A 24,093-nucleotide genomic window follows, 5' to 3' on the forward strand; every position below is an offset into this window, starting at 1 on the left:
CCATCTGTCTCTCTGTGTGTCTCTTTTTGTCTCTCTCTGTCTTTCTGTCTCTGTCTCTCTGCCTCTCTCTCTCCATCTCTCTCTCTCTCTCTCTCTCTCTCTATCTGTCTCTCTCTCTCTCTCTATCACTATCTACCTACCCACCTACCATATTGGAGGGATCAGCAGGATCATAGACTTTCTCCCTCCCTCCTTCCCATGTCAGAGCTATCAGTAGGATCAGAGGCTTTCATCCAAATATTGAAAGCAGTGCTGCACAGTCATGATACAAACTGTCTTCAGAAATCCATACATTTCTCCATTTTAATAGAAACAGCCCTTGTGTAGGTCATTTAGTGGGGTGGGACTTCTTCCTTGAAAGCAGTCTCTCAGAGTGTCTTTGCTCTACTCTCTTTTCAGTCTGATGAACTTTTGTGTTGCGAGGGTGTAGTAACATTGCACCTTCATCATCAGAGAGAAATGGCAGCTGAGTCTTCTAGTTCCTGGCTGGATCCAATTCCTTTCCCTGCTCAGATGGCAATCTGTCTGATGACTCTGGATCTGACTGCTCATTGTCTGTTGGCACTTCTGGAGACTGGCTGTTCGTCCTTCGTCTTCTCCTCTGACTCTTCCTCTGAGTCCAACATGGCATGGACCTTTTTTTTGACATCATGACAGTCAAGCCAAGTAATGACTCTCCTATCTACCTCTGCCCCACAGTAAATCTTAATGCACTGCAATGCCTATTTTGAATAACTCTGAATATGCCATCATTCATGAAGCTCTGCTCGTTCACAGTTTTTGGAGAAAAAGTAGCAATTGTATATATGAGTGAGTTGAATCACTGATATTTTTTGTGAAGTTGTTCTGATGATTTTATTCATGACAGCACAGTGGAAACAATATGAGAGATTTTAACTATATGTTTTATTTATTGGAAAATATAGAACTTTTCTCAGATAACAGCCAGTTTTTTTCCTCCACAAAAATATACTGGAGAGCTCATTTTCCTCAAATAGGTATTTTATTCTATATGCAGTATAGTCATATAAGCATAAATTATACGAATTTGAAACCCACAGAGGGCCATGTCCAATTTTTTAAAGTATCCATTTAGGGCTGTTGTTTTTCAGGATTTATTGTCTTCTTATCTGAAAAGTTATGCAAAAGAATAATAGAATTCATGTCTGCTGCAAGGCAAAACATACTCATTGTTCTGCCAACATAACTGCCAGGAATGTGAGGAAGATGTCTATTGTCCTTGTCGAACAGATAATCACAACCTTTGGACATATCTCACTGTCTGCCATAATGAATGACTGCTTTCTTGTTCAATATGTTCCATACCATTCATTATTCATTGTTACAAAAGTGCATTAATTAAAATTGTTTAGGGGAGGTGAATAAAATATGCCACATCTTTATTATTAGATGGACTACCAGAAATGTTAAGAAATGAATAAAATGTCCTCAGTGACACCGAGATAGTGGATACCTCTAAAATAACTTAACACATGCCTTTAGTTATTGCTTTTAAAGTGCATTTATTTTTCTTCAAATTAGACGTAGAGGTAATGAAATGTGTTCTCTAAATAGATGAAACAAGGTTCTCCTTCAAGGACAGATCAAGCTGATAAGATAAATTATAGACATCAACTTGCGTAGAAACCACAGGTTACCTTTTGTACAAACATTGCAATATTTATTCGGCTAAATTGTTATTTCATAATGGCAACAGCCTTTTAAAAAAATGGCAAGAGTTATGAATTAAATATTTAAAATAAATATTTAAATTGAACTGGTTGACTATAGATTTAATATTTAATGACATTATGAATTAGATTAGGCAGTGTGATTACCGATTAAGTTTTCCATTAGGAAAAAAACCCCAAACTTCACTCACCACTTCTCAGCTTTACTTTTCAGGTGAAAGGGAATAACATCAACAGGTTTATTTTGACAGATATACCCATATTTTCTTTTCATTTACAATTCAACATCTGAAAGTGGTGAGCAGTTTCTCCCTGTTGATATTGGTGAACAGCCACCTATCTAAAGTGATTGTAGCTGAATGCCATATTCACATATATGAATTACTCCCCATAAATTGGAATTCTATATTATTAGGATTCCAGCTCATGTGGAAAATGAAAGCAGTAAGTTCTAGACCATAATGGAGATTGGGACTTTTGTGATATCATCAACTTGACTTGGAAAGGGACAGGATTCCTTACCATTCCTCACATACTGAGGCGTACATGAGAACATGCTGTCTAAATGGGGCTATTTTTGTTTGACTATCACAAGCTTATAGTTTAAATCTTATGTTACTCAAGAAAGGAACCCATCACAAACTTTTGGGAGGACTGGGTCTACTTAGAAATCTGTCATGGATTTCTTACATCTCCAAATACTGTGGCACAGTAAGCTACAGAAAAATCAACAGCAAAATGTACTGTCCCTTGTAATAAGTTGCATTTAAATAAGGTATGGGAAAACAGTTGTGAAAAAAGAATTTAGACAGAGATAGTGCTATGTACAAAATAAACAAACAGGCAAACAAAACCCATTACAGCTAAATTGCTCTCTCTCTTAGCCTGGTTCATTTCACAGGGTTGTTGGGCAGGAGAAATGGACAGAGGAAACAATATGTCTGCCATCTTGGGCTTCCGAAAGAAGTAATGAGTAGGAATCTTAAAAAAAAAAAAATAGGATAGGCAAACTTTTGGTAAGTAATATGTTTGGAATCATAGAATTTGAAACAATCATTTAAGCTTGTGCAGAAATCCAGAGAAAAACATTTCTGGCAGGTCCAGCTCAGCTTCAATGCATGGAAAGCAGCTACTAGCTCTTTTGAGTAATTAGTGGCACAGTCTCTGCCTTTCGGCAACTTTGGTTGATTAAAATGTGGAAAGGAAGCGAGTTTGCTCCAGTGAGTAAGGTGTTAGACAAGGAGCAAATAAATCTCTGTATGATCTTGCCTTAAGTACAGAAGCCAGTTGGTGATTCTTTCTCAGGTCTAGAAGATGACATGGCAATGGAAATTTGCCTACAAAATTCACCGGGAGTTAAATCTTGTTTAAATATCCTTACAATGATTAATTGGACTCTGTGTTAATACATCTCTTTCTGTCTATCTATTCTCTTTCTTCACTCCGTTTAAATGTTTGTAAGAATAAGAACTTGCAGTGTGTTCATCTCTTTAAATATGCAGTGAAAGTATGCCTGCGGATTTAAAAAGCAGCAAAAAACCCCTGCATTTCTTTATAATCAGTAACAAAATACTAGCTAAATTATTTATCATGTACTTTTCAGATACTTCCAAAAGCAATGCTATTCTGGTCAAAAGTCAAATGACTGGAGCAGAACTGCTATAAAGGCAATTTCAACCATTGAGAAGTTGTAGGCAGATTTTAATTGCCAACATCTTTTATGACAACTGAATTTTGCTTCATTATGTTCTCTTGTTTCAGACAAAAAAAGATTATTAGCATTAGCTGTTTTAGCTTAGAAGAATGCAAGAATAATACTGGACATCACTAGCTCTACATTGCTTACACTGAAAGAACAAATAGCAATATAAGCACAAATTGCTAACAACGACCATTTCTATTAGAGAAAATAATGTGTGGGTGACTATTTCAAGATTTAAATCAGGGGTGTCAAACTCAAGGCCTGGGGACTGGATCTGGCCCACAGGCTGCTTAGATCTGGCCCGCGGGGCCACCCTGGAAACAGTGAAGGACTGGCCCATGGTGCATCTGCCAGCGAGAACGGAGCTCCACTTTCGATGGCAGAGGGATGCAGGAGGCCGTTGCAGCTGAAAACAGAGCTCGGAAGCCTGTTTTCACTGGCAGAGCGCTCGGGCCACCACAGCCACCCCCGACACGAGTGACGTCAAGCTGGCCATTCCCACCCCAGCCTCCTAAGGTCAAACACAACCCTGAAGCGGCCCTCAATGAAGTCAAGGTTGACATCCATGATCTAGATTCTTAGTAAAAATTTGCTCAAATTTTTGTTCAAACTCATTCAGTGAGTTTGAAAGGATGTAAATCACTTTAATAAGGCTTGATATATTCTCAGTTTAACCCAAAGAGCTATATATTGCTATTCCTGAATCTTAGATGGCTAGGCTGTATTCTTCATAGCATGGTAGAGTTGAAAGGAACCATTTAAGTTATTATGTACTATACCATCTTCTTTCCTTGCAGGGATCCAAATTAGAATATCTACTAGAGATGGTTGTCCAGTGTCTTCTTGAACATATAATGCAAAAGAAAACACATGACCTCTGTTGGTAATGGGTCCATGGATGAACTGTTCTTATGATTGTGATTTTCCCCCCTTAACGTTAATATTAATTTCCCTCCCATTCGGAAGGTTGAGTGTTCAGTCCTAGGCAATGACAGATGTTTATCTATGAGGATGCAAAGAGAAAATACCTGCTGCGAACACTGCATAGGCATCAGGAAGGGCATCCAGCCAGTAAACGCTCAGCTCCATTGAGTCGCTTCAACTTTACCCCGAATAAAAAGATTACAGGGTCATAAAAGTGGGCGGGGGGAATCAACCAGAAATATGCCTTCTTGTAATTTAAGTCTATTTATTCCATGTCTTACAGTCTAATGCAATGTCCTTTAGATTATTTGGAAAGTGCTATCATATTCTGTCCATTATTTTCAATCTTCCTTTCCCTTGCAAGACATATTGCTCAATTATTCTTAATTGTGTGGGGGTTGTGGTTGTTTTTGCTCTTGTTCTAATATGATGCGAAAAAGTAGACTAGTGCAGAATAAACTGGTTATGCTGCATTACATAATTTGGAAATATTACAGTTGATGCCACTTAAAACTGCATTTGCCTTTTTAGTAGCCATGCCACACTACTACAATTTATTACTCAGTTTGTGATTAATTATAAAACCCGAGACTTCTTCCTCATGCATTGTCACAAAGCCAAGTGTAATTTAGCTTGTTTCACCTTATTCATAAGTGAAGAATTTGTATTTTGCCTGCATTTATTTTCATTCTCTTAATTCAGACTCTGATCTTTGGGTTTCTTGGTTCTTCAGTTAGTCATGGAGCAGCTGTACTATTTCTGATTTGCAGAGCAGAAAGACTGAAACAGAAACCTTGCTATGTATCAGGGGCAAACAGCTACCGGTATATTAACTTCTGTAAGAATTTTAAAACAGACCCTTATATTTTGTGACTACAGTTCCTAAAAAACCCAAGTGGAATTCTCAGTCCATGCTGGGCACCAGGTTGAAGATGTCTGCTTGGAGCTTTCGACTTTATTTGATTAAAGCAATGGGATTTTCTTTTTCTGTCAGTTTGTTCAATACAAAACGCCCATTTAATATGAATATGTGGGGCTGAGGAAGCACACACATTCTCTTACCCTGCAAAACAATTTAAAGGCTGTTTTTGTATCGGGATACATTCCGCATATTGAGATCAACCAATTAAAAAATAAGTAACATATTTAGCTGCATGGCACTTTGGTTTCTCCAGTAAATTGGGCTATAAATGAAACGGTGTTATCATGACGTTCTTGTTTTTTATGAGGCACATTTTCTCCTCCCAATAATTAAATGGTCATTTTCTCCAAATAGAGGAAAGAAAAACAAATTAGCTTGATTCTAAGGACGTCAGTCTCAATGTAATTCTTGTAATAGCGAATAATAACCTAATGGCTTATTTCTAACTTTCACCATTGCTCTTTATAGTTAATAGAGCTTTATGAAACTAAAAACCTCTCGAGGTAATTTTAATTTAGAGGAACCTATGAATAAATATGTAGATTAGAATTCTGCTTGGATTTGGAAGCTTCTGTGTCTGGCAGTGTCAATTTTTTTCAGGGTACTTGTTTATTAATTTAATGCCTTTGGCATTAAAGCAGACCCAACACTGGTCCTCAGAATTAAATATCATTTCCTATCTATGTATTCTTCCCTGATTTATGAGTGATATCTCTCTTGCTTCTCATCCAGATTTAAAATCTGAACATATCCTGTCAGAGAAAGGATTGCTCCAAATATTGCATCCTATTTTAGATTACCAGAATCAAGGAATATACCCTTTTCAGCAACAGCACCTTTAGAACAGGGGTGATATTCACTTACCTTCTCTACCAGTTCACAAATGTGCAAGGCCTTCTGCACATGCACAGATCCTTGAAAACGTGGGATTCATGACAACCGTGTGGGTGGGCGGAGCATACCTCAGTCACCCCTACCGATTTGCCCAAACCGGATAGAACCGGATAGAATACCACCACTGCTTTAGAAGTTCATCGATTGTTTAACATTTAAGAAACTAGCTAACAAAGCTTGGTTATTTTAAGAGAAATTTAGCTAAAGATATTCTGATAATATATTCTCATTATTTTTATATCATCTCGTAGCTCTCAGCTGATCTCAAAAAGCTATGAAGTTTGCATCTGATTAATGTAGGAGTTGTATGGAAAGGCATATGGTGATATTAACATTGTGGCATTCCAATACAATCTTAAGCAGTTTTGTACTTCTAATGTGACTTTGCACAGGCATATGGAAAGAGAAGATCTTGGATGGTGACAGCACCATGCCTGTTCCATCACTTTAATGAAAATATAGGATTCTTCAGATGCTTCTACTAATTAGCACTTAAATAGAAGAGTAGCGCCAATTAAATTGAGAATTCAAAAGTATCCTGAAAGAAAACAGTGATAACCCCCAAAATTATATGGATGTGTCCATTAAGTTACTGAGATCAATTCAAATTGTAAGGACTTATTTTTATTTCTATTACCATATTTTTCAGAGTATAAGATGCACCTTAGTTTTTAGGGAGGAAAATAAGAAAAAAGCTGTTTGGCAGGTGGATCGGCCTCCCCCAATCAGCTGTTCCCAGAGGTGAATTTTAGCAACAGGTTCCTTGGTTGTGAGTTCTGTGCCTTGCTTTTTTTTTTTTCTGTCCTGAAACTTCTGAAACTCTGTTTCAGAAAAAAACTTTTTTTCCCTGCCTCTGAAAGCCTCTGAAACAGAGCTTCAGAAAAAAAGCTCTGAAGCTCTGTTAGGGGGCTTCCTTTCTGAAGCTCTGTTTGGGGGTTCTTTTCTGAAGCTTCTTTTCTGATCCTTTTTTCAGCCTCTGAAACCTCTGAGAAGCTGGGCAGGGCTACATTCAGAGTATAAGAGGCACCCATATCTTCACCCTCTTTTTTGGTGGAAAAAGGTGCGTCTTATACTCAAAAAAATATGATATATGTTAGGGTTCTAATGTATGTCCTTGACATATATATACTGAAGACAAGAGACTTATCACTTGTGTGCTTCCACAAATCATGATTTTGGAGCGAAGCATGAATATTGGTTGCAAACTAATTATGCACAGCCTCTATCCAGCTAGTTGTAAATTAGAATATAAGCACCCAACTGCACTGCTACATTAGAGAATTCTGTTTCTCTGATATATGATTATGTTTTATTTAGATCAGTTTAAGTTGTCATCAAATTCATTCATGCACTAAAACCTCTCTGAATTGCAAGCCAAGATACCTTGCTTCAATTTCTTTGCCGGATTAGAAGTAATTATGTTCTACAGATCATGTAGATTCTTCTCAGCTACTTATGCTCCATTGGGTTTTTAAAACATGGAGTAAAATGAATAATAGAGTTATGTGCAATATTTGGGTTTAGAGCAGGCATATGAGGCATTCAGATCTAATGTGAGCATTCTCTCAATACCTATCAGTTCAGGTAGTCCTCAACTTACAATAGTTCAAAGTTACGGTACTGAAAAATGTAACTTATGACCATTTTTCACAGTTAAGATCTTTGTAATATGTTCATGTGATCAAAATTCATATGCTTGTCAACTGGTTCATATTTATGACCATTGCTGTGTCCAAAGGACTTGTGATCACGTTTTGTGACCTTCTAACAAGCAAAGTCAATGGGGAAGTCACATTCACTTAACAACTGTGTCAAGAAACATCGTAAAATGGGAGAAAACTCACTTAACAAATGTCTCACTTGAACAACAGAAATTTTCGTATCAATTGTGGTTGTAAGGCAAGAACTACCTATAGCTCCTTAAGGAGCTGAATCTTTTACAATAGCTATGTGGACTTAGAAGAACATGTGCTTGAGGCATAATACCCAGCTATCACAAATAAAATAAACCAGAAAATGTTTCTTTTCAAATCTATGATTGTTGCCAGAATAATTCTATAGGATTTTGTGATTGGTCTTGTGCAAAAACCTTCCTGGCTATGAGTGCAACTGATCTCCAAGCCAGAATTGAGAGTCCAAGGGGACCCAAAATCTGCATCACCTCTGTTTGAGATAATGCTGCCCTATCCAGAACTTGTTCTAGAATTGAATATCATGATTTATTGGGGCTTCCCCTGTGTTTCTGGAATTTATCCCTTCAGACTATAGACTAGTATAAAATTTTATGTACAGATACCTACACACCACCCCCAATCATTTCATTTCATATTGACATACTGCTTTCTCATTTCTCCAACCTATCAGTCCCAGCAGTCTAAATTATTTGAGTCCAATGACAGTCAATACTTTGTAATGGTGGTGAATATCTGTAGCTTGGGTAGAGGTTCATTCTCTGAGCTTGTAGGTTGGTTTCTGAAAGTCTTGTTACCAGGCTAGGTAATATCTTCAGCAGAGTTTAGGGGATGTCTATGGCTGTGTTCTTCTGCCTATAAAGGCTTTGTGTGATCAGTAGGTCTTGTGATGGGTCAGGTGTGAATGTGTCAAGTGAGGGTCTTGTGATGGGTCTTGTGATGGGGACATCATGTCAGAAGAGATCACTGGGCAGCGAAGTGCTGTTTGGGGGGTTGTGTGGGTTGGCAGCGAAGTGCTGTTTGGGAGGGGTTGTGTGGGTTGGTTGAGGGTCAGTGCGATCGCTGGTTGGCTGTGTGGTTGATTTGAATTCTGAGGGGTAGGCTGATTGTAGGTCAATGTGTCTGTTGAGGGAATTAACAAACTCATTAACAAGCTCAGAGAATGACCTTTTACTCCCAGTCAATACTGTTTAGGGAAGGAGATCCTTGCCAGAAAGAATAAATTTGCTGCTGAGCAAGATTTGCAATCGTTTAGCACATTGACTGCCTTTAAAATCATAGGAATTTTAAAGAACATAGATTACAATCAAAAGAAAACGGTATTGTAATTCCAGTTAATATGTGACTATAGCATAATCATTTATTTGTGTTGTAAAGGGCTTTTTGAAATATTCATTGGCCAATAAAGTAAGCAAGATCACTCCATGTAAGCTTTGGATATGATATATTTAGATACGGTCCCAATTTAAAATAACAATGCAAGGAGAAATTGGCATTACAGCCATGGTGGCGCAGTGGTTAGAATGCAGTATTGCAGACTAATTCTGCAGACTACCAGCTGCCTGCAGTTTGGCAGTTCAATTCTGACCGGCTCAAGGTTGACTCAGCTTTCCATCCTTCTGAGGTTGGTAAAATGAGGACCCGGATTGTTGGGAGCAATATGCTGTTTATTGCAGTAAACTGTTTAAAGAGGGATGTAAAGCACTGTGAAGTGGTATATAAATGCTATTGCTATTATTGCATAGTATATTCTAAAAACATTCCTGGTAGGTTTTCTAGTTCTGCTAGAAGAGGCTGAGAGCAATGCCATGAATATTTTTCTAGACGCCCTTTATGAAATGTCTTTCACTCTTTATTTTTAGTGTTTGTCCATGAGTGATGCTTAAAAGGTAATCCAAACTTTAGTGGTGTTTTAAAACTTTTACCTACATGGCATATTGATAAGCAGTGAATTCAGTTATGAAAACCTAATGATGCCCAAACTCTTTAAGGTATAAAACTTTGAAAGGACAACAATTCCTGAATTTGGGGCCCAGAGCTATATTCTTGAAGGTACACAAAAGTGAGATACACTCTTGTGAAGTCTAGAGGGGGAAAAGGATTAAAAATATATAAAGGCAATAGGGAAGCTGTGCCTCTCAAAATATGCAAGTGGCTGCCTGGAGGCACAAGGCAAAGGACTAGCAGCATTTGGGAATATGAATGAGAGAGAAAGAGAGAGGTTGAGAAATAATACTGTTGAAAATTCTAGTGAAAAACTAAGTCAGAAAACTTGGCTTCCTGAAAAGGAAAATTAAAAAAAGTATTTGGGTGACCTCAAATTGTCCAAGATGCATTGACTTGGTCAGGGGTTCCCAACCGGGGGTGCAAGATGATATTCCAGGGGGTGTGAAAACTTGGGTTTAGAAGTTTCCAAATTATAGTGTATATGCAAAATTATATGCATATAATTATTTACTTTTGTAAGGTATGCAAGAATATATCAGAAGCATTCTAGGGGTATAGGGTAGAGAAATAGTTGGGAACCCCCGGACTAGGTGTACTATTCTACCTTTTGTAAATTAAAAACAAACTAAATGCAGATAAAAATGCTTTGATTGATGGAGGTGTGGGATTAAAGGCCAACTCAAGCATCCTAGTAAGAATTTAAGGTCTGATTTCATTTGTATTGCTTCACATATTTTTTTTTTTTTGTAGGTTGTAAGTTAGCCAAGGTTTGGCTTTAGGTATGTGGCTATACATTTAAAAAAACAAACAAACACCAAATAAATCAATAAACATAGAAAGTATTACACTAACAAATGAAATGAAAATAAAAAAGGAAAATAGAGACTTTATTACAGATTTGCAAAATATAAAATCACATAAGAATGTATAAAGTACAAGAAAAAGGAAAGACATTCCACTGATATTCATATTACATTGGAAGGTATATAAAGAGAAACGTATTACATTTTTGCATTTTAAGACTAAAGGTTAGAATCTGAAGGAGTTCATCCTTAACGCTATTGTCAGGTGAACAAAATCTTGTGTTTTAAAATTTTACTTTAAAGAATCTCAAGTTTAGATGTTGCAGAAGGCTATGTTCAAAATGATAGTCCTTTTTTCCAATTAAATTTAGTATCAGGATTATTATTTTATATTACATTATTTTTTACATGAATGCATTGCATATGCTCAAAGATTAACTTGCCAGTTTTCTAATGAAGAGTTTGAATATAGATTGCCCATGAGAAGCCTAGCTACTTAGTAGTGGTTATAATATGCAAAGTCACCTTAATATACTTTGTATATTATATATACCTTGGTGATACTTAATAGAATAACAACTAACAGAAAAAGGACAGTCAACATTCGCAACTAGTAAATTCTTGTAAAACAACTTTAAATATTGCTGAAATTTATGATTTTGCCAGGAGATATAGAAGAGAAATCCATCTTGTTTGTTACATTTCTAACAGTTTTTTTGAGTGTGTATTATCCATTTTGTCAACAAGCACTTGTGTAACATACCAATGAAAAAAGAATCCTCAGCTTTTTCTAAGTATAATATTCACAAGAAATGCAATATTTAATTTTTATTGATAGTCTTATTATTACATTATCAAGTGTCCTGTTTAAATTCTCCATCTGTTAATTGTTCTAGTTTTTTAACTTGTTTGGTTTCTGAATCATATGAATTTAATGCATTTGCAATATAGTTTTAAGTATTTTGATTATCGTTGTTATTTTGTGGTAGCACCAGTTGAAAACTTGTACTTATACAGTACTACAATGTACTGTTTTGCTCTTAAAATTATGTAAGTCAACTAACATGTAAATAATTTTTTAATAAAATGTTTAGTTTTATGCTAGGTATGTACTAATATTGGAACAATAGGAAGGAAGCCACATAAACAAAATCAAGAATTAAAATATTCTTTTGGGAGTATTATGACTCCCAAAAGTTGTCTTATTTAATGAAGTATTATACCCACGAAATGCTTAATTAATACAATACTTAAGCATTAACATACTTTTTTAATACATACAGTAGCTATTTAAGTATGATACTAACACTTTAAAATTTGAGACTCTAAAATATTTAAACATACTGATTAATAAAAAGTTATCAAATTCTTCATTAAGATTGCAAGTGCCAGTAATCAATTTCCATGCATTTAGTAAAATACTGTAATAAAAATCTAAAATGTTTAACTAGATTTGATTCTTTTTAAGGGATTTCCATATTCAGCATCTGCAACTATCAGGATACAGGTGATAATGTAGAATAACATGGGAAGAATTTTTAATACTCTGTCGTCACATGAGGAAAATACTTCTGTATGTGGAATATTCAAAGATTGCAGATATAAAATATCGGCAATAACTTACAGATAAGACTTAACAGGGTTTTATAGTTATCAAATCTGGGCAGCAAATCTCGGATGGTCACTGGAAAGAAACAAAGAGGTGCTGAATATTCTTTCCTACCCTAAGTAAGCGTTTTTATTTATTTATTTTGCAGTCAACAACCTGGTACTCCTGATATTAGATTGCTGAGCAAATGTTACAACTGTTTTCTTCCTTTAATAAAGGTGGATAGATAAGAAAGAAAAGGAAGAGAGGAAAAAGATTGGATATAGCATAGAAATACATGCCACAATAGCATTGTGAGATGAAATACTACAATTTTGTTCAAACATATTATGGGAATGAACCAAGGTATTTATGAATATTTCACTTGGGGACATACCTAAGTAACTTCTTATGTAGGCTGACAGAGCCACTCCTGTTTCCTTTGTGGCCTAACTGTCTCATCCGTTTTAGAAAAAAGGAAGCTTATTTCTTAAAGCAGCCATTTTGTGAATTTGCCACAATATGTTACAGTGGAATTTTATGGGGGATGGAAGACAGAAACCCGAAATAAGCATCAAAGATAAAGAATTTTGATCTGTAGAAGTGCAACGGAAATGGGTCCTAATAATCAAGGAAAAGAAAGGCTCATAAAGTTCATTGCTTTTACTGTCTGAACACTAATGTGTAGAAATACACATTATCTGGGAAATTATCAGCTGATAAACTCTGAGTACAGGAAGACAAAAATGGTTTAGGAAGAGTAACTAAGTGTCTGACTTGAAGGACAAAAATAAATTCTACCTTGGAAATCGCTGGGAATAAAAAATAAAATTCTCTGTTATGTTTGTTGCAAGAGAATAGTGCATCTTCACACAGCTATAAAAAATTCTGATAATGGCATTTCCAAAAAGGAAATGTATTTTAAATGTATAAAATCTATCAAAAACATGCATAATAATAATTGAATTGAATTTTTCTGATTCAATAGCATTTTAACTACTAGCGATCAAAATATTTGTCACATTAGACTTAGATTTAGAATAACTCTCTTGTCTCTTTACATGTACACTAATGGTCATACATTAAAATGAAATTTCGTTGTATACAGCTTTCAAAGGGTGACCACCTCCAATATACACTGCATAAACATGACAAAAATGTAAACAACTAAATAAAAAATTACACATACCCACATATATTACATGACACAGAGAAACAACACAGTCTAGTTCAGATGTATAAATGTATGGTGAGAAAAATGAATCTTGTGAGTTTACCAGAGGGATGGCATAGGGAACAAAGCTGTTACAGAATCTGGTAGCCCTGCTAGAAACACTTCAAAACTTCCTCCCAGAGGGGAACAACAGAAACAGACCGTAAAGCAGTGGTGAAATTTAAAATTTGTTACTACCAGTTCTGTGGGCGTGGCTTGGTGGGGTGGGGGTTGGTAATGTGATTGGATGGGAGTGGCCAACTTTTTTTTTAACTTTTAAAACCATTTTTTCTACAACCTCTTCAGCCAAAGAGGTTGTAAAAAAATGCTTTTAAAAGCCTCTGACGATCCCAGCCGAGTTGCCTGATCGGCAGAGACTTTTAAAAGAAAAAAAGCCTCTGCTGATCAGACAACTGGGATCATTGTGGTCCCAGGCTTATGGTCATGGGGGATTTCAACCTGCCGTCCGTGGGTCAGACGTCTGAGGTCGCTCGGGAGTTCATGGCTTCCATGACAGCCATGGACCTGACCCAGTTAATTCATGGCCCTACCCACACGGGGGGAAACACGCTGGATCTGGTTTTTGTCTCTGGACAGTGGCTGAGTGATCTTGAGATAGGGGATATAGTTACCGAGCCCTTGTCATGGTCAGATCACTCTCTCCTTCGTCTCAACCTTTGAACCGCTGCACCCCGCTGCAGGGAGGCGGAGCCGGTAAGATGGTTCCGCCCCAGGCGCCTGATGGAACCTGATAGGTTCCAGATGGAGCTTGGGCCATTTCCCGAGGCTCTGGCACACGCCTCGACTGGAGACCTAGTGGCCGCCTGGGATAGGGCGGCCGCTGGAGCTCTGGATCGGGTCGTGCCTTTGCGGCCTCTGACCCGGTGCCGATCTCATTTGGCTCCTTGGTTCACTGAGGAGCTGAGGGAGTTGAAGCGCTGGAAAAGATGCCTAGAGTGTAGTTGGAGGGCCAGTCTTTCTGAATCGGACCGGACACTGGTAAGATCCCATATTAGGAATTACCTAGTGGCAATAAAAGCAGCGAAATGTAGTTATTTTGCTGCTCTTATTGTGTCATCAGATAACCGCCCGGCCACCCTGTTTAGGGTGACCCGCTCCCTGCTCCACCAGGAAGCGTGGGAGGACCCCTTGGAGGGTAGAGCCGAGGATTTTGTTCAGTATCTGTATGACAAAATCACTCAGATTCGGGAAGATCTGGACTCCGACTGGGTAGTCTCAGGGGGAGGGACTGGGGCAGGTCTTGAGAACGTTATCTGGGATGAGTTTGATCCTGTGACCCCTGAGGACGTGGACAGGATTCTGGGCAGACTGAACGCGACCACTTGTTTATTGGACCCGTGTCCTTCCTGGTTAGTGCTGGCTTCCCGGGAGGTGACGCGAGGCTGGCTCCAGAGTGTGGTTGCGCAACAGCTTCCCCAGCACCTGGATGAGACGACATATCTGGATCCGTTCCAGTCGGGTTTCAGACCCGGGTACAGCACGGAAATGGCATTGGTATGCGTTGGTTGATGATCTCTGGAGGGCTCGGGACAGGGTGTGCTCCTCTGTCCTGGTCCTGTTAGATCTCTCGCGGCTTTTCATACCATCGACCATGGTATCATACTGCACCGGTTGGAAGAGTTAGGGGTGGGAGGCACTGTATTACAGTGGTTCTCCTCCTTTGTCTCCGGCCTGTTGCAGTCTGTGTTGGCAGGGGGGCAGAGGTCGACCCCGAGGCCCCTCATATGTGGGGTGCCACAAGGGTTGGTCCTCTCGCCCCTTTTGTTCAACATTTATGTAAAGCCGCTGGGTGAGATCATCCGTGGTTTCGGGGTGAAGTACCACCAGTACACTGATGACACCCAGCTGTACATCTCCACCCCGGACCACCCCATCGATGCCCTTGAAGTGATGTCTCGATGTCTGGAGGCCGTGCGGATCTGGATGGGGAGGAACAGGCTCAGGCTCAACCCATCCAAGACCGAGTGGCTGTGGTTTCCAACGTCCCGATAAAGTCAGTTGACGCCATTGCTGATTATTGGGGGCGAATTGCTGGCCCCCACGGAGAGGGCTCGCAACTTGGGCGTCCTCCTGGACTCACGGCTGTCTTTAGAAGAGCACTTGATGGCCGTGACCAGGAGGATTTTTCATCAGGTTCGCCTGATTCGCCAGTTGCGTCCCTTTCTGGATTGGGACTCCCTACACACAGTCACTCATGCCCTCGTTACCTCCCGCCTGGACTATTGTAATGCTCTCTACATGGGGCTCCCCTTGAGGAGCACCCAGAGGCTCCAACTGGCGCAGAGTGCGGCTGCGCGGGTGGTTATGGGAGCAACATGGCGCTCCTGTGTGACACCTCTCCTGCGCGAGCTGCACTGGCTCCCGGTGGTCTTCCGGGTGCGCTTCAAGGTTTTGGTTACCACCTTTAGAGCGCTCCATGGCTTAGGACCCAGCTACTTACGGGACCGCCTACTACCACAAACAGCCTCCCACCGGCCGGTACGCTCTCATAGAGAGGGGCTCCTCCAGGTGCCGTCAGCCAAACAATGTCGACTGGCGGCCCCTAGGGGGAGGGCCTTCTCTGTGGGGGCACCTACTATCTGGAACAAGCTCCCCCCGGAGATACGGAGTATCCCGGATCTGCGCACTTTCCGCCGTGCTTTGAAGACACTCCTATTCCAGCAGGCCGGCCTGACCTAATTTTTTCCCCTTCTTCTAAATTTTTAAACTCAAATTTTAATTCGTTTTAAATTATTGGGGGTTTTAAATTGTCTCAGGCAAAAATTATTTAATTGGGTTTTAATCATGTCTTAACTTTTTTATTTATGTGTTTTATTTTGTGCCTGTTCACCACCCTGAGTCCTTCGGGAGTAGGGATTTAATAAAATTAAATAAAATTAAATTAACAAATTTAATAAAATGAAATGAAAATGAAATCATCAGGGATCATCAGAGGTTTTTAAAAGAAAAAAAGCCTCTGCTGATCAGGCAACTCAGCTGGGATCGTCAGAGGCTTTTTTTTTTCTTTTAAAAGCATTTTTTTGGCCGAAGAGGTTGTAGAAAAAATGCTTTTAAAAATAATTTTAAAAAAGCCTCTGATGATCGCACGGCTAAGCTGGGCTTGGGGGAGGGCAGGGATTTTTGCTACCGATTCTCTGAACCACCCGCCTCCATAGCTACCGGATTGGGCGATCCGGTCCGAACCAGGAGCATTTCACCCCTGCCATAAAGTAGGTGTGTGGGGTCTCTAATAATGCTTTAAGCTCTAAGGACATAGTGCTTATAAGCAGTATTCTCAATAACAGGAAGCGAGCTTCCTATAATCTTCTCAGCTGTCCTTACCACTCTCTGTATGGACTTTCTATCTGCGGCACTGCTACCACCAAACCAAACAGTGATGCAATTTGTTAAAATGCTCTGAAGGTGCCTCTGTAAAACATGGCCAGGACAGAAGGAGAAAGATGTGCTCTCCTCATCCATCACAGGAAATACAGACGCTGGTTTCCACACTTCACTAAGGATGACATGTGGAGAAACCAATTCATATTGTTATCTGCACCGCCGGATACTTAATACTGTTGACCACCTGTACAGCTGCATCCTTGATATTGAGTGGAGTATGACTATGCCGACTCTTTTTAAAATCTACAGCAATCTCCTTTGTTTTATTAACATTTGAAACCAGGTTACTTTTATTGCTATCATTACTTGATTTTAACCACGTGCACAGAGTTTAATTTATTAGTACCATTCATTTGTCTTTAATTACACCGAAGGCAATGCGGACCCAGTTTGTGGGGGCAATAAGCTGACTTTGTATAAATATACAAAAGTATGAAGGCTATTGCTTAATGCATTGTAAGCCGCCCTGAGTCTCCGGAGAAGGGCGGCATATAAATCAAATTTTAAAAAAAAAATTAAAAAAATGCATCTCATGTATTTTTGACACATATTGTATTTTATACATCTCAACCATTCCATTTATCAACTGGAAAAGAAGTTTAGCTGTGTGATAGATCATATTCTTTGTATGAAAAGGTTGCCAGCATCACACCATGGCAGATATTGTGGAAATTTTTTGGAAACTGTGGATAATTATTGCTCTTAGCAGTGACTATACAGTACTAAACTGCAGGGAGCCGTGGTCAGAGTTGATAGGAAGTTCTTTCAAATGTTCATAAGAAATACAGGCAGCAGTAAAGAAGAAATCTACTATTGCAGACTACAGTATTTTTTTTAGAGAAATCAATAACTCCGAAGGTTACAGTTTATAGCAGGTTTCTCACCTTTTCATGATGCATTTTGATCATATTCTGAAAGTTAGTTTTTGTTAGCTGTACCTAGTGTTCAAGTACACTGTGCTTTTAGATTAATCCTTATATCAGCTTTAAACCATATTTCAACCAGAGTGCATACAATAAAGTCTGTTGAATTTCAGTGTAGGTTATTAGTGTACCACATCTCTTTTTTATGAAGTTTTAAGAAGCCTCATAAAAGATTTTCAACTTTGTAAACAACATTTAGTCCCCTGCCCCCCTGACTTCACTCTTGCTATCACAGGAGTGATTGAATCTAATATTAAAAATAAACAGGAAACTGTAAAATACGTACTTGGAAGTAATTGATCATCATTATAGTGAAGTCCAACTTAGGCTATATGCTCCTTTATTAAGCCCGTGGTGGCGCATTAGTTAGAATACAGTATTGCAGGCTAACTCTGCCCACAGAGTCAGGAGTTCGATCCTGACTGGCTCAAGGTTGACTCATCCTTCCATCTTTCTGATGTTGGATAATTCCTTCTGTAAAATAAGATTGTTGGGATCAATATGCTGACTCTAAACCGCTTAGAGAGGACCGTAAAGTACTATGAAGCGGAATATAAATCTAAATGATATAGCTAAGTGGTATTAAAGATATATCTGTCCTTCCCAGAAAATATCTTTCAATCTGCATCATTCTCTATAAGAAAAGATGGAAGGGAGAAGGAAGAGAAGGAGGAAATTAAAAGAAACCTAAATGATTAAATAAATAATTAAAGTGAATATATGACTGCAGCTTCAGTCACATATATACAGATACAGACAAATAAATAATATATAGTCAGTGAAAATTATATTACTGCTTTTCAGATTTCTTGGTGACCTCCACAAAGGCTAAACAATCAAGATTGTATGCTTTCTTGAAATCTGGTGCAAGATTCTCTTCCAGTATAGCATAATTACATATTTTTCACCAAAAATGGTACAGTAATTTCCTTTACGAATTTTTTTTAAAAAAGAGTGAAGAAACCATATTTATACAAATAGGCAGATCTAAATCAAAAGTGTAAATTAGTATAAATCTTTACCTTTAATTTCATCATTAGCAGTGTTTACAATGTATGGATCTCATAGTTTTTGAAAATGAATTGTTGATGTCTTATCATTTTAATTCAAAACAATATATAGAAAGCAATCCTTATGTATGTATGATCTTGAGTATGTATGATCTTGAATAAGTAATTGTTATTTCAAAAATATGTATATTTGCTTTAAGAAAGCTAACGTATTATGGAATGCACATATACCCTAAAATGTAAGTTTAAAGGAAATGAAAAACATTTTCTTTTGATAACATCCCTTTTCATATTTCTTGAAAATGAATAAAAAACTCCTTTCAAAATTTTATATTATAGTTACTACCCAATCTGACAACATGTAATATGTTTCATTACTGCTTAATGCAACTGTTTGAAGCCAAAGGGTGTCCAATTTATGATTATGCCATTTCAAATTCATTTCTGAGATAGCTATAGATAATATGGATAGTACACCTGTTAAATACAGCAGTGCCTCAACAGTGAAATGTTTATTTCTATGAAGTATCTAGATGTCATAAGAACTTTTTTGCTTTTATTTAGAGAATACAATAAAGAAAAACATGGAAGATCATTCTGACAGCCTTGTGATATTAATCCCTGTTCTTTATTGACAGATGGAAAGGTTGAGGTTACAAAAGAAGGAGTAAAGCTGTGCACTATGGGGCCTGGGAAAGTGTTTGGAGAACTGGCTATCCTATACAACTGCACCCGGACAGCTACTGTCAAAAGTAAGATTATTTGAAATATTTAATCCCAAAGAATTGTTGACAAATCCTGATAAACTCAGTCCGGATATCTTCCAGTTATTTATCGGTGTTCCTATTTTGAAAAGAAACAAGAGGTCCACTTTTATACTGTTGTCATTTGTGGGTTTTTTCCCCTTTCAATTTTGTAAAGAGCATATGAGGATTGTGCTGTGTAAATTAATGCTTTGTATGTCAGACTTATTTATTTATTTGCTCATTAATTCAATTTATATGGCTGCCAGAGGATTCTGAATAGATAACCTAGGTTTAAAACACCAAATACAAAGGAAAATGATAAAACCATAAATCATAACAACATAAAATATTGGACATCAGAATACTATTCGTTTAGTTACAACTGGCTAGCACTTGAGTGAAGAACTGTTTTTAGGGCCTTTTTAAAGGCCAGCAGGTTTGAGGCCAATCCCATTTCAAACAATATTTAATGGGACATAATTTAGACTAGCTGTATTGTATTCAAATTCACCCAGTAAATTTTCCATGCTTCCATTGTCTCAAAAACGTCCACTGCCAAAACTGTTGTTTTCTATCCAAAATAGGACAAATAAGAAAATAAAACAGTACAGTAGTAGATGAAATCAAGGAACTGGTAGAAAACAGAAGCTTGTGCAGTTGGAATTGCTGATTTGTTTGTCATTTCTTATATCACCTTCACTTTAATAGCTCGTTCTCTTTCTTGTACTTAGGGCAAACAATCTTTCCGACAACTGTTCACATTTATTGTTTGACATTGTTCCATATGTAGTATTTCTCACACCAAACACCTTCATGCTTGGTTTTCTGTGAATAATTTTAGAACCACACTATTCTTTCCTCATTAAAATGGTGAAGTCAGAAATGGTACAGGTAGTTCTCAACTTACAACGCATCATTTAGTGACCGTTCAAAGTTACAACGGTACTGTTTAAAAAAAATAACATATGACCATTTTTCAAAGTTATGACCATTGTAGCATCTTCTTGGTCACATGATCAAAATTCAGATGCTTGGCAGCTGGTTCATATTTATGACGGTTGCAGTGCCATGGGGTCACGTGATCAACTTTTGCGAGCTTCTGACATCCAAAGTCAATGGGGAAGCCAGATTTACTTAACAACCGTGTTACTAACTTAACATCTGCACCGATTCACTTAACAATTGTGACAAGGAAGGTTGTAAAATGAAGCAAAACTCACTTAACAAATGTTTCACTTAGCAGCATAAATTTTGGCCTCAATTGTGGTCGTAAACTGAGGACTACCTGTATTTTCTTGAAATGAAAAATTGTGGAATGAAAATAGGCAAATTTTTAATTTGTAACCTTCCCCAGTCCTTGCCTCGTGGGGATTTTAAACCCTTTAACCATATCTGTTTTCTACTATAAGCAGTGCCTTCGTGTGTAATATGGTTTGGAATGTTAACAAGTGACTTCAGTGTAGTTTCTCTTGCTCATTAATGCATAAATAAGTGAATGGTAGTCATGATTGTAATTAGTTTTATTTCCTTTCCAAAGTGCTTTCACAGGGCAGGTCACTTAGTTAGCACTTGGAAGCTTTTCAGCAACATCTAGATGAAGACACTCAGTTTTTTTGAAGTGCCAAGTGCTATTTAAGAAGCATTATTGACTAATAAATTTCAATTATTACTGTTACTTCTGAAGCTCTGATTGGAACATCTGCTTGTACTTCTGTCTGCATAATAATTCAATTTACTTGTTGGCACTCTGGAAAGACAGAAGTTAGGAGGACTAGTAATGGTATAAAAATAAGGATAATGTGAAGTGTTCACTTTTAAAAAGAAAACTTGAATATACAGTACTTGAAAAGAGCATTAGTTCTGATGGAGCCCTTTCCCTCCTTAATGCTTATTTAAGCCTTTGCTAGTTAAACTCTTATTTTAATCTTACAGAATTTGTGAAGAACGAATTCTTTTTCAGTTGGAGGTTGTAGCTTTGGGGTATGCAGTTCAGGAATCATGAAAACATTATATCATGATCCAAAAGTATGCAAGTAAGAAAAACACTTTAAACAAGAGACACTATTCAAAACTATTTGAACTATTCAAACACTATTCAAAATAGCACCAACAAAAACTCAGAAATTCTTAGTAGTGCAAAATGAGTTTCAAAGCCCTTTTAAACCCCAAAACTGATGGAGTTCAATTTATATGTCTGATATTTCTTGAACATTCTATATTAGTGACTGTTGCATCTTGAAAATGGCCCATATCCATTGTCTCCATGAGTGATCTTCAGACTCAAGTTAAGTGCATTTAAGTACTTACATACTTGTGAGCCTTCAAATAAACTGCCTCTATTCACCATGATATGGAGATAGATTTATTCTATTTAGGGGCCACCAAACTTCAGTGTGACTTACAAGATTCAAAGCAATAAAACAATGAGAACAAACCTCACATGCATCTGGGAGACACAAGGTACTAACTTAACTGAATAAAATTCTACAAGATCAGGAATGCCTTTTGAACATCATCAGGGTGTAAGACATATGGCTCTCCCAAGGGATACTATTTCAGTACTCCCTCCTGTCAATTTTCAGAAGAAAAGGAAGTTTCATTTCTTTGAAGAGACAGACTTTTAGCATCTAGAAAAAGAGAAGTAAGCTGGGTCCTTTGTCTTGTTCACTGTCTTGTTCACTGTTTAATCAATACACCTTTTAAAAACTGTATTTTACTTCTGTTTTCGTTTTCAATCTTCTATTTATTTACAACAAATCAACCAAGAAATTTCTAAAGTAATATTTACTAAATTAAAATGGTCAAATTGAAGCATTTTATATAAGCTTCAAACAAAAAGAAAGGACTATATCCATCCTGAATGTTTAAAATTTAAAATTTATTCTCGTTTCTAGCCTCCTGCTACTTCTAGGCTCTTGCTACTATCATAGTAGTTTACAAATTTAAAGCATTTGTATTAAGTTCTGAGATTCACTCAAAACTGAATTTGGATCCTGGTTATGATAGGATATTATTGCCAGCAGAATGAGAAAGGATTTTGAAGGATTTGATGGCTACTATTTTTTTTTCCATTGGAAAAAAGCTACATAAAATCCAGCAAACTCTGAATAAATCTCTTTTCTTAAACAAAAGACCCAAAAGTATGGGGGGCACAGACAAATGTTAAAAAGGGGTAGGGATTTGATCACAGGATTGCCCACACCATCTTGACTTTTTTAACTTCCCTGAAGCTGCACCTGTTTGCAGATTAAATGAACAATCAACACTGTTAATGTTTAGCCAGTATAATAATTATTATTACTTCTAAAAAAATATTTTAGTTTTCGCAAAAAAATAAAAATAAAAAAATTGCAATGAGCCAGTGCAGTTAAATTCAGCACATTCATATATACAGTACAAGAAAAATAATTCATAAAACCACAGGAGTTAACCCTTAATATTCCTCCTAGTAATTAATATATAATAAAATATGATTCTACTAATTAATGTAAGATATAAAATCAGCTCATGTATTTGAGAAGGCTTCAACTTTAACTTGATCAGAACTTAGGTAAAGAGTGATAGGTCAGTTTCTCAGTTATAGAGATATGCCAAATATTTTGGTACCTGAGCTCCATTTTCATAATTTTATCTTTCTTTCTTTTTTTTTAAAAAAAAATATTAAACATTTTTTAAAAAACAAACAAAAGGAAAGCTTTAACACTTTTTTTGTTTCAACAGTTTTGCATCCGACAAAAATTTCATAGTTATACATTTCACCCCCTCTCTTATTTCTACTACTGTATATCCTTTATACATATACTTCTAAACTGTTGTTTATATATGTTTATATATGAATATATGTTTATTTACATATATTCATAACAATACCAATGTACCTATTTTCATTTCCACAATTTTTGTTTCCTCATATTAACAATTATACTTCAACTCCTATTTCTACTGTTATTTAATTTTTCCCTTCCTTTTATCTCTCTCCTCCAACCATTCATACCATTTCTCCCTCACTAAGTAATATTCTGTTTCCTCTTTTTCTTGTATCTCCTTTGTTAATTTATCCATCTCCGCACATTCCAAAACTTTTCTAATCAGGTTTTCTTCAGATGGTATATTGTCATTTTTCCAATTCTGAGCACAGATTATATTTTTATCTTTCTAGTGTTTAGTTATGGACATTTGGGAGCAGAGCTTCTCAATGTTTTACTTAGGTTTTGTAACATCCTGTCCTGTGTGTATGTGATATATAAAAATTATTGTGCAGTTTACATTTTCTTGAATTATACAGTTGCATTAATACCCAGTTCAATTGTATTATTCACACAGTTAGCATGTGGTTAAAGTGTAATACTATTCTGAGCATACCAAAGTTTGATATATTTATTTATAATTGTGGTTAATTTACAGTTTTTATGTTTACAGTTTTATACAGCTAACAAAATTTGTTGCATAAATTATGTGTGATCTTCTGTTCCTATAATTTTAATTGCCCCTTTTGTCCGTCTTCTGCCGCTCTCTTAATGTCTAATTCCCATATGAATAATAAAAATGCTACCCCTACAGGATGATATCACCCACTTTGAGAAACACTATTCTAGAGGCAATTAACAAATTTTACATTTCACCACTGGTGGAAATAT

At 37.1% G+C, this 24,093-nt stretch overlaps 1 protein-coding gene across 2 annotated transcripts in view; it reads left to right on the forward strand.

The window, feature by feature from the left end:
• PRKG1 (protein kinase cGMP-dependent 1) overlaps nt 1-24,093 on the forward strand; it is an 884,536-nt gene that overhangs the window by 427,067 nt on the left and 433,376 nt on the right. For both annotated transcript variants that reach the window (XM_070945009.1, XM_070945008.1), the window contains exon 3: nt 19,349-19,462. In XM_070945009.1, coding sequence (XP_070801110.1) covers nt 19,349-19,462 — 114 coding nt within the window. The remainder of the gene's footprint in view (nt 1-19,348; nt 19,463-24,093) is intronic.

This window comes from Pituophis catenifer, unplaced genomic scaffold, assembly GCF_029215685.1.
Source record: "Pituophis catenifer annectens isolate HBS135680 unplaced genomic scaffold, rPitCat1.0.hap2 SCAF_6, whole genome shotgun sequence".
NCBI classification, from domain to species: domain Eukaryota; kingdom Metazoa; phylum Chordata; class Lepidosauria; order Squamata; family Colubridae; genus Pituophis; species Pituophis catenifer.